At 34.8% G+C, this 16,915-nt stretch overlaps 2 protein-coding genes across 2 annotated transcripts in view; both read left to right on the top strand.

The window, feature by feature from the left end:
- The window catches only part of tenm4 (teneurin transmembrane protein 4), a 679,712-nt gene that overhangs the window by 82,118 nt on the left and 580,679 nt on the right, over positions 1-16,915 (top strand). The gene's annotated exons all lie outside the window — the stretch shown is intronic.
- LOC127527557 (uncharacterized) lies at positions 12,666-14,350 on the top strand. The gene is made up of 2 exons (XM_051926643.1): positions 12,666-13,469; positions 14,006-14,350. Exons 1-2 carry the CDS (start codon positions 12,666-12,668, stop codon positions 14,348-14,350), a joined length of 1,149 nt encoding a protein of 382 aa, XP_051782603.1.

Raw genomic sequence — 16,915 nt, 5'->3', positions numbered from 1 at the left:
GACTGAATGCATTTTATTTGTTCTGTTTCTTTTCATTTTTATTCTTCTGTATGAATTTTTTGTGAAAGTACTGCTGTAAAAGATAGCTGTATGAAAACTTTTACAGTTGTAGAAGAGCTGGAAATGCTTTTTCCAGACAGAAAATTGTGTTTTGCGTTGATGCCATGTTAAAGGTGTTGGGAACTATCATGCCAACCTGCGGAGACTGCAGAACATGGCTGACTGCCTTTGTCAGTGCTATGTGTTACCTCTTCATTCTATAGTGTGTTTTTTGTAAATCATTTTTTGTGTAAGATTGTTGCAGAATAATTCCAAAGCTTCAGAAGTACCAGAAGTTCTTTAGCCAGTGAAGAGCTTTTTGAGTATTTACTGTATGGCAGTACCATATTACCTTGGCAATGGATCCAGGCCAAAAGCAAATAATGTTTAAGTTGCTTTTATTTATCCTTATTTATTTTCTTGTTTGCCATTTTCATTTCTTTTTCCATTCTGTACCTATGTGTAGAGGACTTTAATATATTTACCTGTCCGAACCTAGGCTGGCATCACACGCATAGACATTCCAGACAAAACTGATGTCAACCATTGTTATGTCATTGAGGGATACATGTCTACTGTAATTAATTACTAGTGTAATTAACTCATCTGTTCTATCACTATTTTGAAATTGGTCAGTAGTTCAAGAAAGTGGCCATGAACTTTTTGAACAATTTGACTTGCACTAATTGTTACCACTTCCAAAAGAGTCTTTATTTTCAATTTTGTTTTTATTCTGTATCTTTCATTCTTTATTTTCACATTGTTTATACAATAAAAATATAACAAACCCATTGATATTTTAGCATATGTTTTATAATAATGTCAATATCTTGTGATGTTATATTGCATTGTGCCTGACATAACTTGTGTTTTGAAATGCTTGTGTGTTTATTTTTCCTAGGGACCTGTCCATTTTGAAATTAGGTAATTTAGTTTCAGTTTCATTTTCTTCATTATTTTTATTTTAGACTTGTTACTTTTTTTATCATTATTTTTTTTGAATGATCAGAATGTCATTTCCGCTTTTAGTGTATGCTGCAAGTTTGGGTATCAGTTGCTATGATGCGACTAATTGTCAAAAGTGGGTATAGTTGTTATGTATCAACTTGGGTTTATACGTACTTTATATACATATTTTGTGATTACTGTTGGTTTTGCTTATTATTTTGTAATTGTGTACTGTATCTTTAAATGTAGCTACATTTCATGTGTTTTGTGTTTTATATCAGTCCCGAGACCTTCCTCTGGCTATTTAAGTCCAGAAAAAGGGCATTTCATGCAGTGATGCATTATAGTTGTTGGAATCTGTAAGTATTGTGCTTTATGTTTGGATTACAAGGTTTCTTGATTTTTCCTGCTCTGGGTTTTAGATTATTCTTATGAATTGCACACTGGGACATTGTTACCTGGGATTGCCTTTTTGGCAAACTGCTTTATGGTCTTTTTTTATAAATATATTAATTTTCACAATTTTCTCCCACTTGTGATGAATTTTTATATTTTTGAGGCCGTGAAGACCATTTTGAGCTTTAAAAGCCAGTTGCCTCATTTTAGGCTTAGACAGGTTGAAGCCTGCAGATAGTTGTTTTGGGGCAAGATGGTTAGGAGTTAGCTTCTTCTGTACTTGCCAGTGAAGGTCCTGGCCTGTTTTTTGTAGTGCTTTTGGCAGCCTCACACTACTACATTTACCATGTTCCTGACTCCTCATTATAACAACAGTTCTAGATGTCATGGTGTATCAGCACAACAGTTTTTAAGCTGTACCTTGCAACTCTTTTTGCTGTAGCTTTTGGATATTCCCCCAAATCTTTTTGGTTTTGCTCTTTTTAAATATATTTATTTTTACTTTTAGCTAGTGATTTTTGAAATTTAGATTTGTTTTTTTTTAATTTTTGGTTCTAATGCGCAATTGGTTGCCTGATTGGTTTTGACTCCCTATTTTATTTTTTAACTGTAATTCATCTCCTGTTCCACATTGCTCACATCTGCCTGGCAGTTTTCATTGGGAAAGCTGAACTTTCATTGAATTAAAGGACAGGGTTTTGTATAATAATTAGTGAATTACAGTCAAAAAATATAAAGATATGTTCAAGAGCAAAACACAAAACAAACTCAATAATACTGGGAGTGGGGTGCTAAAAAGTGGCCTCAGAATTATAAATAATGAGAGTGGAGATTTATAGTAAATGTTACTACTTGAGAAAAGTTTTTTTTTTATTCAGTTTGTTTTGGTGTGTATGCACTCTTTGTTTTTACACTTAAAATGTAAAAAATATACAGTATTTCTGTTTTTTTCTATCTTTTCTCTATTGCACATGATTTTCCCCATTTAATATGGCACTGTAAAGTACTGTGGATACCTGGAAAACTGAACTAATGCAGAATCATAGGATTCAACAACTTTATGATAACATGAATTTTACTGTCACAAACACCAGGGGCCTCATGTATAAACGGTGCGTACGCACAAAAATGTTGCCAACTCCCATTTCCACACTCAAATTGCCATGTATAAAACTTAAACTTGGCATAAAGCCATGCACATTTTCACGATAGCTCAAACCCTGGCGTACGCAAGTTCTCCGCTCGGTTTTGCATACTGGCGGCACCCAGCGTCAAAGCAGTGCTATTGTTCCAGTGTGGTTTCCTTTTCTTTTTTTTGATCCACATCCCTAACGCAGCTTTATCATATACACTGATATTAACTGCATATTGTTTATTAGTTTAAGGCATCTGATTGTAATTAACCTGTAACGATATAATGGTCCACGGAATTGCCAAACTATTCCAAATACCATAGCTGCTTTAGCGTTGTTACTGTCACTGCACCTTCTTCTACATCTTTCAGCTGTTCCCGTTAGGGGTTGCCACAGCGGATCATCTTTTTCCATATTACTCTCACTGTACCACTCGGAGTATTTATATCACTGTATCTGAGTATGGAATCACAGCTCTACAGCAGCTGATCGGAAAAAGAATTATCGTTATACAGTATCTAGCACACGCTGCCTCAGCCATGCTGCCTATTTGAACTGCTCTCATACGGCAAATGCTTCAGAGCCTTTCCTGTACTGACCTTGTGGTTCAGAAACAGTTTTATCGCAAGAACTATAAGCGCAATCAATCAGTCTTTTGTATTCTCCTTGTAGAACTGTTTGTACTTATTAAGTACAATTACCTTACTGTAAACTTGCGATACAGTTATAATATTGCACAACCTGCGGCACTTTATAAAGCGCATATTTACATATTGTGAGCTGGGAGGCTGATTGCACCCCAACAGGATACGGATGCTCCTCTAAAAAACTCTGAAAGACTACCTTCACATTGCTCCCTTGCTTGCTGGGCTTACTTGCGGCTGATCTATAACGCAATCCGCGCAATACTTTGCATACTTAAAAGTCCGAACAGCACCTGTCAGTGTTTGATTGTTTGCTTTTCTCTCTCTCTCTCTCTCTGACCTTCCCTGCTCCTGACGCGCACTCCTTTGAAGAGGAAGATATGTTTGCATTCTTGTAATTGTGAGATGGAACTGTCATCTCCGTCTTGTCAATAGGGATGGGAATTGATAAGATTTTCACGATTCCGATTCCATTTTCGATTCTGTTTAACAATTCGATTCTTTATCGATTCTCCTATCGATTCTTATTTTTAAAAAAGGAGAACACACAGGTCTCTTAGCTTAGAACTTTGTTTTATATCTTATCTTTGAACAAGATAACCTTACAAACCCAACAGTGAGATCTTAAGAGATCCACAGCCTACGGCTCCTCGATGGGGTGCCACGGGGTCCCCAGAAAAAAATTTGTAAATGTAAAATAATAATAAAATAAATATTCTTCTATAGCAATAACAAAGTATAACATAAATTATTCTGTGGCAATTACACAAGAATGTCCAGTAACATTTACACTCTCCTTTTTAAAAGTATATATGAGCTGAGCACTCAAAAATAAAACTACATCAGCCAGCAACAAATACAATCAACTCAAGTCCAATGGAACTGTGCACTGTGCAATTCTGCAACCATCAACTATTTTGACAGCCACATCCATGTTGGCCGCATTATCAACAGTGGCTGCCACAACCTTGTCTTTGATACCATACTCCTCCAAGATCTCATCAATCTCCTCTGCTACAGCTGTCCCTGTCTGTGCCTGGTACACTGGTTTGGTTTTGAGGACTTTTTCTTGAGCCTGGCCATTCCTGACATAATGCAGCGTTACTGTGAGGTAATGATCTTGACTAAAACTTGTCCATCCATCTGCAGTGACGGCTGCCTTCAACACATGTTTCAGCTCAGAAATGGAAACGGATGAAACATCTGGTAAGAGGAGAACATGCAACTTTGACATTCCCCGACTTAGCCTACAATTAAACACACCCTGAAAATCGGGGGCATCTACTGTGGCAAATGGGTGCAAGCCTTTTACCACAAACTTAGTCACTGCTCGGTGACATTCGTCTATCCTGGCCTGTGTCATTTTACTTTTCCCCGCCTCTGTGAAAGGAGAAGCTACCGGTAGACTGCAGCGAGAACTGCCAGCATCTGAGACAGCCAGACTCTGTCTGTCTCTCTCGTCATGGTCATCTAAATGCAATGCACAGTAATAGCAGATTTTGCAATAAGGCAAATCGCGCTAACATAATATGCAATGTTAGTTGATTAGTTACCTGCCGTATTAACGGGAGAGGACGTGCAAACGTTACCGCTGCTGCTCGGTTGAGATTCACTAGTCCGGAGCGGATCAAAAACACGACATTCATTTAAGGTTATCGCGTGTTTTGTGAGCAAATGCTTTTGCATATTCGTAGTGTTTCCTCCCTTTGATGAAATATCTACTTTGCAAGTATTGCAAGTTGCCCTGTTGTCATCCTTTCTCGTAAAGTTTAACCAAACTTTTGAGCATTTGTGCCGCTTAGGAGCCCCATGTTTCCTGCTGGGTAAATGACGCTACGCAACGTGGTGACGTCATTCGAGGCGACTGGAATCGATAGGGGAATCGTTTGCAAAAATGGCAAACAATTCCAAGGAATTGAAACAGTGGGAACCGGTTCTCAACAAGAACCGGTTTTCGATTCCCATCCCTACTTGTCAAGGAGCACGTTTAAACTTTTGAAAAAGAGACATATGTTTGTTTGCAGTGTTTGAATAAAGTTCCTGTCTCTACAACCTCCTGTGTTTCTGTGCAAATCTGTGACCCAAGTGTGACAATATGATGACAATATCATTTTTAAGATGAAATGCAGCAAAATATGGTTATTACATTATACAGATAAAATGTTAACATCATTTAAATAATCTATATTTTTAATAATTAAACATGTGAGGACATGGTGTCGCAGCACTAGCAAGGAGCTGGCACCCCGTTCAGGGATTGTTCCTGCCTCGCGCTGTATTCTTGCTGGGGCTGGCGCAACACTGGAAGGATAGATGGATAGAATAATTAAACATGTACTATGAAGATATTTCAATGTTCCTCTTTTTCGAAGTTCTAAGCTTACAGATGGCTTAACGTCTATTACTGAGCTGATTGTGTGGCGATTGGGTACTTGGAGAAAGAAAAGGAAGGACCCCCTGAATTGGGGGTTAGAACATTTGAAAGAGACAGTACTGCTGCAATAAATTATTTCATTGAAGGTCACGCATGGCGCAGCAAGCATCTTGCATGAGGCAGGAACAATCTCTGGACGGGGTGCCAGTTCGTCACTATCACTGCACAACCGTGTTCCCATGTTTAATACATGCTTTAATTGATATGATATGAATACTGAAATATCAAGAATACATCTCAGTATTTAAATTTTTCAGAGAACTGTAATATCACAAATGTAATGGATTTTGTGTCCTGTCAGATTCACACACATAGAGCACATAGAAGAACACATACAAAACAAAGCATTTAACGTGCTACTTTAGTTACAATGGTATTTGAGAAACTAGTAAGTTAAATGATTTTAAGATGAAGTTTATGATGTTCTGCTTTAATGACAAAATAAACTACGTGATTAAAGTGGAAATTTTGATGTTAAAGTTGACATTTCAAGCATTTTTCCCACCGTATCCCTATTTTTTTTTTCTATTCTCTGTACCCTAATAAGCTTTCATATGACACTCAGACGGTGGGCTACGACTCCCCTTTTCATGGCGACTTTGATATCTGACAGCTTCTTTTTTATTTCAGGCACTTGTGAACTTCAGCTTTTGAGTTTCTCCAACACTCTATGTCACTCAACCAACTTCCTTTTGTTGTTTATACCACTGTTTAAACCATTTAATATTCGCTGAAATTCTTCTGTTTTCCCCTGTGCTTTTGCCATTGCCTTTTCACAGAATGCTGAGCTTAAGGGCTATTTATATTGATTTGCATATTCAAAGGCATAATTCTGGGATGAATTGGGGAGTGGCAGCAGATGCATGCACATGCATTGCTTTTCATGCTGACCAGGATTTATGTAGCGGAAGAACGTGGAAAATGCCAGTCCCAAAGTAGAATTCTTCTGCTATCAAGTAGCAAATTCCACTTTCTATTTCATCAGTAGGCGGTGGTCTATCTGCTTCTAATTTAAGATAAAATAGAGCTAAAATAGTTACTAAACAGTACTGGACTTATTAGAGTTCATTGTTGTTATTCAGTGTTGTTATATTCTGTGAACACTGCCAGCATATCTTCTTAAAAAGAACATGTTTCAGAGGTGATTGTGAGCGTCATAAAGGGCATATTGTATCTAAGTACAGAACACAATTAAAAATGGGCCTGAGTTTCCTTGAAAGCTTGCATATGGTAATCCTTTTAGCCAATAAATGGTGTCATTTTGCTTGACTTCTCGCTACATTTATAATGGCTAACACGTTACAACACCTTAGTAATCCAATTCCTGAAAATGTAACTTTTTAAAGTGTGGCTCAGTATATAGGCAGATACATTTTTAGTGCAGACTATCATATTTAAGACAGTTGTTTTGTATTTATACATTAAATGCTGTAATACAACAGAAATAAATCCTTACCTGATTTAATGATAGGGATAACATGTACAACGTAAAATCAGTAACTTTATTTTGAAATTTGAAAGTGAGGTTCATACACACACACACACACACACATATATATATAATATATATATGATTTAGATTAGATTGACATTTTATTTTTCACATATACACACAGGGGTATACAGTGAAATGCAGCTCTTTTAGCAACCTGTACTGTGCAATAAATTTTAAAGTATACATTAAAAATAAATATTAAATATTAAAAGGTGCAGATTGAAAATGCTCAAATAATTGTAATTTTATAACACATTCAGATTAGAGGAATAATAATTGCTTAATAATTATTAAATAATAAAAATATTTACATTTAAATAATAATTAGACTGTTTCTACAATTTTGAGGAAAGCCTGACAAGATGACCATTTGCTATTTTTAGTGACTTTCTCTTTCTCAGTCTCTCTTTTCTTGATTCTTGATCTTAATCATGTTAACTGGATGCTGAAAGGGTGAGAGGAGTCCTTAATAATTCTGGCTACTTTGGTAGTGCACCTTTTTGTATATATGCCTTGCAGGGATTTTAGTGATATCCACGTGATGTGCTCAGCTTAACGCACAACTCTCTGCTGTAATGTATAGTCCTCTTTTCAGCCATTTCCATACCAGGCAGTGATGTATCCCGCCATTATGCTTACAATGATGTGGTAGAAGGACTTCAGAACTATTTTTAACACTCTAATTTTTTTCAGTTGTCAGAAATGATAAAGTTGCTGCCTTGTCTTTCTCACTGTCATCTGTGTGTGTGTAGACCTTGAAAAGTCACTCACTGATGTTGATTCCCAGGTATTTGAAACACTCGACCTTCTCCACTACAGTACCATTATTAAAATGGTATGTACTCAGTTCTTTGCTTCTTGTTCTCCCTGCTGAAATCCACTATGAGCTCTTTTGTTTTGCTGATGCTGATGAACAGTTTTTCTGACACCACAGGCCAGCCACTCCATCTCGGTAGGGTTTATGATTGTTGAAGCTGATGAGGCCTACCACAACTGTGACATCATTTTACAGTGGAGTCTGAGATGTACCTGGAAAGGATGCTTAGATGCCTGAAGTGCATGCATTTTTGAGGCTTTAGATTGTATGAGAATATGGTTAAAAAGTATACATTAAAAATAAATATTAAATATTATACATATTCAGATTAGAGGAATAATAATTGCTAAATAATTATTAAATATTAAAAATAGTTTCAGGTTATCACATATTGCTCAAGATCTTGTTGTGTAATGTGTTACAGTGTAAGTAGAAATAATTTTCTAACATTCAGAATTTTAATATAGGTTAATACAACATCTGATTTGTTTCCAAAGAGAGATGGCTTTATTTGACCAAAAATAGAGTTATTTTAGAATGGCTGCTGGCCCACTGGGACATTTGATTCGTTAAAAGTTGAAAAAATTGCATCTGGGAATATTAAGATATATATTAAGCTGCTGTTATTAATTAGGTGGTCCCATTTAAGTATTCATCTCTGAAGAAGTATGTGGTAAATGTGTATGTCATAATATTGTGTAAGTATGTGTAGTTCTAACTTTGTCTACATTAACATACATTTTTTTTAAATTCAACAATTGTAATCAAGTCAGTTTGGCAGGAAACATGAAGCTGCAGTTCATAAAATGAAATGTTCTGAAATAATGAGTAATGGATTTACTAGGCCTCTAAATTTTAACACTCATGTTTAGTAGTACATTAGTGCTAGTTCACTATGTACCAAGGTTATTATAGTTTTGCCTTTTTATATTAGTTTTTATTTCTATATTTTTTCTGATCTTACTTGGAAATTCAGTTTAGTTTTAGTTTTCCTTCGTCGTGTATTTTTAGTTTTAGTTTAGTTTTTATTTCACAAAGACATTTCTATTTTATTTTTATATATATTAGTTTCAGTTTTAGTTTTAGTAATTATGGCATGGAGCGCCTACGGAGTTAGTTTTGTGTCACAATCAGACAGAACTGTACACTTAACAGATTTGGATACGAGTTTAATGCTAGTGGAAGCTTACTACACTGCCTGGTTTACTATCTGGTTTTGTTTTTGTCTGATAAAAACAAGCATAATCAAACTAGACACTGAATATGAACAATTTTACACAATTTTATAATTTTTAAAATATTTTCTCATGAAAATCACAGGGGCTTAGGAAGAACAGGGCTCTTAGACTTGAATGAGTGTGCAGACCCCACCTAGCTGTATTGAGGGAAACAAAGAACAACAAGCATTAGTGTCAAGGTTAGGGACAGAGAGTCTTGAACAGACCACCATAAAGGACAGTAAACCGATAATGAGCAGAGTAAGAGCAGGTAATAGGAGTACGGACAGGCATAAAGCAACAGAGACAGCGTCTGAGATTAAGAAAAACATATACATTACCTAAACCTGTTTATCCAGAGTAGGATTGCAAGAAATCTGGAGCCTACCGCAGCAGGTTTGGATTGAAGGCAGGATAAATCCCTGGTATGCAATATGTATGATATGGCTGATGTTAAGAACAAAAAGAATATGATATTTCAACTATCTATTTTGAGAGAGAAAAACATTGAAAAAAGGGAGACAAATATTTTAAAATATAATTCTGCTAATGGATTAGATTCACAATATCAGGTATTTTGAGTTGTGAATATGAACTAAAAAAGATAAATAAATATGGAATAAATACAAAAACCCATTAGTATGTTTAGTTTTTCATCACTTGTCAGACTCTCTACCTTTGTTTGTATCGCTTCGTTGTTAAACAATGTTTTTAAAGCAAAAGTAATTGGTCAGCAACAATATGCTGATCTTGTACGATGATCTAGTCAGTCTCTCGATCAGTGTCGTTTTATTATCAAAAACCGGGAGTGGACTCCCCTCAACTTTCGTGTATGCTCAGATATGGGGATGGATATTTGAGGAGTAAACCGCAAGACAATGATTATTTTTTATATTATGTACATTAAGGAACCATCAACAACAAATCAAATTAATTATATATTGAACAATTATTATAAAAGTAAAGTTGAAAAACTCATACTCGTTTTTTTTTTCATACAGCTGCAGAGTCTGTGTTCAGGTAAAGTACCACTTCCGGGTGATGGATTTGGCCCAAAAGTTAATACAGATCTGTAATTGTGGTGTAACATCCACATGCCGAATTTCATCCATCTATCTAGTTGAGTTTTTGAGTTATTGTGTTTATACACACAGGCAGACACAGACATACATGCGTGCGCGTACACACACAATTCCAAAAACAGTATTGTTGGACACTGGTTAGTCTATAACGTCAAGACTCATCAAAATATCGAAGTCGAATTTTTTCATGATTACTATACTTCGTATATGAGAAAGTAAAAACGATTTCTCCTGTGCAAAGTGGCAGGTGAATTGCTGTTAACAAAAAGCAGACACCTGAGAAATAAACTGAAACATTACTCACTCGTGATTTTTCTGTCCATATGGTAAACGTTTTGTTGACCAGCACATTCTGATTTCAGCCATTTGAATTACATCTTGATGATACAACAAGCACAAAGAAAGGCGGCATGGAAATCGCTTTCTATTTCTCAAGCTTTACGCACCCACACTCAGCTTGCTCTGTCACCGCAAATGCTGTGTGAACAGCCGCCCTCAGTCACCAGCCGCCGTTCACTGGATGAATATATGCGGGCGGCACGTGGTGGATGACTTTCTGTTTTAGAGTTAAAACTTACAATGGTTAAAGACTAACGGCAAGAATATTAATTCAAAAACGAAAACTAAAAATATTTTAGTAAATTATTATTTTATTTCAGTTAGTCTTTCCTACGGAAGCGTATTCCCGCCACTCAAAAAAAAAAAAATATATTGCGTTATTTCACAAAAGAATTGCGTTATATCGCAATAATAATTGCGTTATATCGCAAAAGAATTGCGTTATTTCACAATAATAATTTCGTTATATCGCAAAAGTATTGCATTATTTTGCAATAACGATTGCGTTATTTCGCAAAAGAAGCCATTGCAGGAGGCTTGTAGTATCTACACATTGCCGACTAGCAGCGACTCGTGTACTCGCACATCCATCTTCTGAGGACAAAGCGCACGTTCACAACGCAGGCATCTGCAAGGCAGAGGTAATCTTTAACTCGAAACATCAATTAAACCTAAATCATATATTTCAATGATAATATAGGTTGATAGAGATACTGATGACATACAGCTCGGTTAAAACAACGGTTCGAGTGTAAGGTGTCTGTTCCAAAAACCTACTAGTAAAGATAACGCATTTTTTAATCGTTTCAGTAAAGATAATGTTTAAAAGGAGCGGCAACGTGCTCATCTTTAACTACTGTTTGACCGTAATGTGTGTTGAGATTTCACGATTTGATTCAAAGAATTCCCGACAATGCAACAAACATTATTGTAAATAAAACTGCAAACTGTAGAACTATGTATACAAGATGCAACGTATAAGCTGGATAACTCTGTCAGTTCACTCTGAACCAGCTTGTAGTCCAACAGTTAATTTGATCAGAGCCAAAACCAATCCTCGTAATAAGGCATGAATAAATAACTCGGACATTTATGAAATACTTACACAGAATAATACGTCTTTGGTTTTGCCACCGGTTTGTGTAACCTTTGCCTGTAAACAAATGTACCAAATCTATACCTTTTTACAGCGGTTAAATATAGATAAATTGCACTAAGTTTTGGATAAATCAGTTTTACGAAATGTAATATATACAACATTGTTGGGTTAAACGCTTTACTGTACATTAACAAGTAAAATTTACAGGCGATGCTCTTTTGTTATACTCTGAATGAGTGAGAGTAGGTGTCCTTGTGTGACAGTGCCCAGAGATGTGCTGACACCCCAACAAGTTCCGAATTGATCCGTTTGCCGATTCTGCACTACCTCGGTCCCCGCAGAGCTATCAGAACACGCGCAGTCTGAAAATGGATGGATGAATGAATGTGTGACTTTTTTAACGAAAAACGTATCATATTTACACCGATTACACAATCGATTATAGACCAGTGTCAATAGGCATCAAGCAGATGACGAGGTGTAAAACAAGCACGATTTAATACAGAAAATATATAAACTATTATTCATAATTATGAAACAATTTAATCTGTGTGCAGGGAAGTACAGTATTTTCATATTGCAATAAACACAGTACTTAATTGTTTTTATCAGCTGAAATACATTTTAGGCTAAATGTAATTTCGTATCACTTTGTTGTTAATCATATTTTTAAATATATTGTACTCATTTTAAGTGAGTATCTTGTGTTATATTATTGAAGGTAAGCGTTAGAGTTTCTTTTAGCAAATGTTTCTCAGTGGCATCAAGAGTAAATTAAAATAATTATTAATATTAGTCTTCAGCATACAGTGGCAATACATTGAAGCTTTATTTTTTCCTGTACTGTCTATTTGATGTTTTTTGCATGTTACACTAAAATAAACTATAATATATTAAATGAATAAACAGGGGGAATTATATCAAATCATTTAAATTATTTTCTCTTTGCTTCTGTTTTCAAGCTATTTATTCATATATACATTGTGGATTCAGCACAGACGATGTTAAATAGCATAATAAGAATGTACTTTGATCTTGGACTAGAACAAAAGGACATTTTATTGTGTTTGGCCCACAATCATGGAATAATTGTTTCCCTTCGAACTTTGCAAAGAAATCTGCAGTGCTTAAACTTGTACAGACGGAAACACAAGACAGATTCTCTAGACTTAGCTCTGTTTCTTCAACAGGAAATCAATAAATCAGGAAGACTCCATGGATATAAATGGATGCATGCAAAATGCTTAGCAAAAGGGTTTGTTACTGACTCTGAGAGTATAAGATTTCTACTAAAGACACTAGACCCAGAAGGAGTTGAACAGCGTAAACGTCGTTGTTTAAGACGCCGTCAGTTTTCTAGTAAGGGGCCTAACAATACATGGCACATAGACTCCAATGATAAATTAAAACCCTATGGTATTTTCATAAATGGTTGCATTGATGGCTTTTCAAGGTTTATTATATGGTTGGAAGCAAGTAACAGTGGAAAGGCTGGAATAACTGCAAATTATTTTGCACAAGCAGTTAAAAAAAGGAATGGCTGTCCATGCCTTGTTCGAGCTGATCTCGGGGTTGAAAATGTGTATGTTGAAAAAATGCAAAAATTTCTAAGAAGAAATAACACTGATTTTTATGCTGCAGAAAATAGTTTTATATATGGTCAAAGCAGAACAAATCAGCGTATTGAATTTTGGTGGGGCATACTAAGAAAACAGAATCTTCAGTTTTGGATGGATCTTTTTAGGCAAATCCAAGTGGATGGTTACTTCAGTGGGGATTTTCTAGATAAGGAGCTGATAAGATTCTGCTTTATGAAATTAATACAGGTATGGAATTCTTTTATTTCATTTATGATATTCCCATAGCAATTAGCCTTGCCCATAATCTACTCCATTTAGATAGATAGATAGATAGATAGATAGATAGATAGATAGATAGATAGATAGATAGATAGATAGATAGATAGATAGATAGATAGATACTTTATTAATCCCAAGGGGAAATTCACAACATTTGTAGAAACACTTCCAGCACCATCTTAACTATGTCCTACAAAGTAATATGACAATATATAATCACTCCATTATGCCATGTGGAACAGTTTGCTATTAATTATTGCAAATATATTTTGTCATTCTGATTTAAAGGGAAGGGAATCAATTTAATGTTGCTCCAGGTATATTGATCGATCTGAAAATGCATCACTTTTATCAATGAGTACAAAAAATAAGCAAACCTTTTAATGGTATGGCAATTGATGATTATTGAATCTCACAGTTAGTATAATGTTGCTGAAAAGCACAGTGCAGTCGATTACATGTTAAATTTGATCATTAACTATTCATAATGTATTGCCTTTCAGGCTGAGTTGGATGATGTTGTTGCCATTTGGAACAGGCACCGTATGAGAGCCAATCCTTCAGCTATCCTTCCCAGTGGGAAACCTTTTCTTTTGTATACTCTTCCCGAACTGTTTGGTTATCAAGATGAACTTGTTTTTGTTGATCACCTAGAAACTGAAGTCTGTGAAGAGGAAAGCATTCCAAAAAATGAATATCCCTGTGATCCAGATATACATGAGCTGTGCTGTATACTTATGGAAGAGAATGGCTTTAGCATGCCATCTGACCCTTTTGATGCTGTAACACTCTACCAGGCACTTAAGACAATAATACATAATTTACTTGAGAAATACAGATACATTTAATTTTGTAATGGACCAATATATCTATTAGAATTTTTCTGCAATTATTTACAGCATGTTCTTTAAATCATTGCCCCAGGGTTTCAGTCTTTTATATTTGCAACAGTTGCACAAAAAATATTTTATGATTTAAAAACTATTATGTGTTATTCCTAATTACATTATTACCACTTTAAAGTACAGTGTCCATGATGGAAACAAGAAAATTCACCTAGCAATGTGATGTTTAAGTATATTGGTGTTACACATACTTTTTATGTTTTACATTTGCTGTTTGAAATGTTAGTAATTCACACAATATTTTAGAAAAAATACAATTGTGCTTTCAACACCACACTCACTGTTATTTCTGGATCAATATCCTATGCATTTATATACTCCTTCCAGTTACAATATTTTGTAATGTGCAGTTAAATATTAATGTGTCTAAATAAAAGTCCACACTCTTATTTTCAGTGTCAGAATAAATATTATCAGTTCCTAAAATGCCTGTGAAATATTATGAGGCTAACAGAAAACGTCTGAGCCTAGTATAAAGCTCAAAAACTATCATCAGTGATTCTGTGAATTATAACTACACTCATTATAAGTTGGTAATTATTTACTTGAAATAAAAGCATTTTTGAATTTGACAATTGATCTTAGAATGAACAAAGATTGTGTATGTTATCTGTATTAATGAAACCACAATATTGTAACACAGATCAGATCTACTTGAAGCCACACATTTATACAGGTCCAGGGTGGTGTTTCAGGGCATAGTAGATAGGTAAGTAGATGACATAGTCTTGTTGTGCATAATCTGAACGAGCTATAGAGAGGTTTGTCATTCAGAGAGACAAAGAATGGGGAGTAAAATGTTACTGAGTTTAGCCAAATTTACAAATACATTCAGACAATAATGCAACATAATCACACCACTGGAAAAGATAACAGTTCTTGTGATGGTGGTTGAAAAACTGCTTTTATTGCATGAATGTTACTAATAGCTATGTAAGATATTTACTCTTCCTTAAATGCAGTATTCCAGGGGTGACTACCTACTGAGTCCAGAATCCATTTGGCGGATTTCTGTCATCACATAGTGAAGGTTGGGGATAAATGGAAGGGTTTCACTCTGTGAATTACAATGTCATGATATGAATGTGGCAGATGAAAATTACAGTAGATAGATGTGGAAGGCACTATATAATAGACAGATAGGTAATATTTTTCTAAGTAATATTTATAGTATTAAACTACATCATTCTCATGACATCAAAATATAAAAATATTTCATAACTTTGAAAGTTATATTTTATAGGAAGTAAACAATTAGGTATGACTAAAACTGGTTTTAGCCTAAATACTAATGCACCTTTAAGGGCACGTGCATAGACGGCACTGTTTATTTGTTTATTATTTTGTATTAAACCATTTGATGCAATTATAAAAGGCATATTCTACTATACAATTTGTTCATTTTCTATTCTACTAATGCAGATCAAGGTCAAATGGACGTTATGCACTTTTGGGTAGCATCAGGTGCAAAGTATGAAGCAATATAGGACGGGATATCAGTCATTCACAGAGTACATTGTTACACATACCCAGATTCACTTATATAGCACCTGTTTAGAATGACCAATTACAGTGGAAGACTGACATAGCAAAGACATGAAATTGGTATAGAAAACTTAACACAGACACAGAAAGAACACACAAACTACACAGGCAGCGTCCAGAATAGTGTCTGAACACAGGACTATCTCGGAGAAAATAGTGCCAATCCAATCACTGTGCTTCTCATGTTATTAGCACATATGCTTACAGTATTTCTTGCATTATTTCACTGTATTTCACTATACAAAGATAGCAGTTGCAAATTAGGCAAAAATGTAACACTTTATGAAAATGGAGTATAAAAGTTTTTAATAATTTTAAGTTTATTATTAATAAAAAAAACTGTAAAAGCATATATAATTCTTTATTCTGCATTCAAATTGTTGTACAACAAATGTTGTTAATTTCCAGAAGAAAAAAGTGAAAGGACTTTTAAAACAGTCCAAGAAAATACACATAATATATGTTTTAACCATTTCACGAGAGTAATGATAGCATTACAAACTTTATTTTGTGACAAAATTTGCATCAAACTGAATACTTAATCAGTAGCCATATAACAATTAAGTCAATATTTCAAACAAATAATATTGTTAAAAATAATTTAGCCAAAATATTACAATGTTGTTCTTTATTAATCACAAAAATATGCCTCTCTTTAACACACTATATGAAAACATTGAAATAGGAAATAAAATGCTTTGTTTTTCCTGACATAATCTAGAAATTTGTTTTAAGTTGTACTGCTATATTTGCATTAATAGCATTTTTAAAGTGTGAGTCAATGTCCTACATGAAGAACATCTTTTTAATATCAGAAAGTACAACACTGCTTGCATAATGAAACATACTTTCTACTACTAATGAAACCATCATTTCTTGGTATTCCAAATATTTTTCCTCACTCACTTTGGAACATAATTAGGGAAACACAACAGAGAACAATGCCAACTTTTGCTGCTAAAG

This window comes from Erpetoichthys calabaricus, chromosome 4 (genome assembly GCF_900747795.2).
Source record: "Erpetoichthys calabaricus chromosome 4, fErpCal1.3, whole genome shotgun sequence".
Classification (NCBI taxonomy): Eukaryota; Metazoa; Chordata; class Cladistia; order Polypteriformes; family Polypteridae; genus Erpetoichthys; species Erpetoichthys calabaricus.
This window is presented reverse-complemented; position numbering and strand designations above follow the sequence as displayed.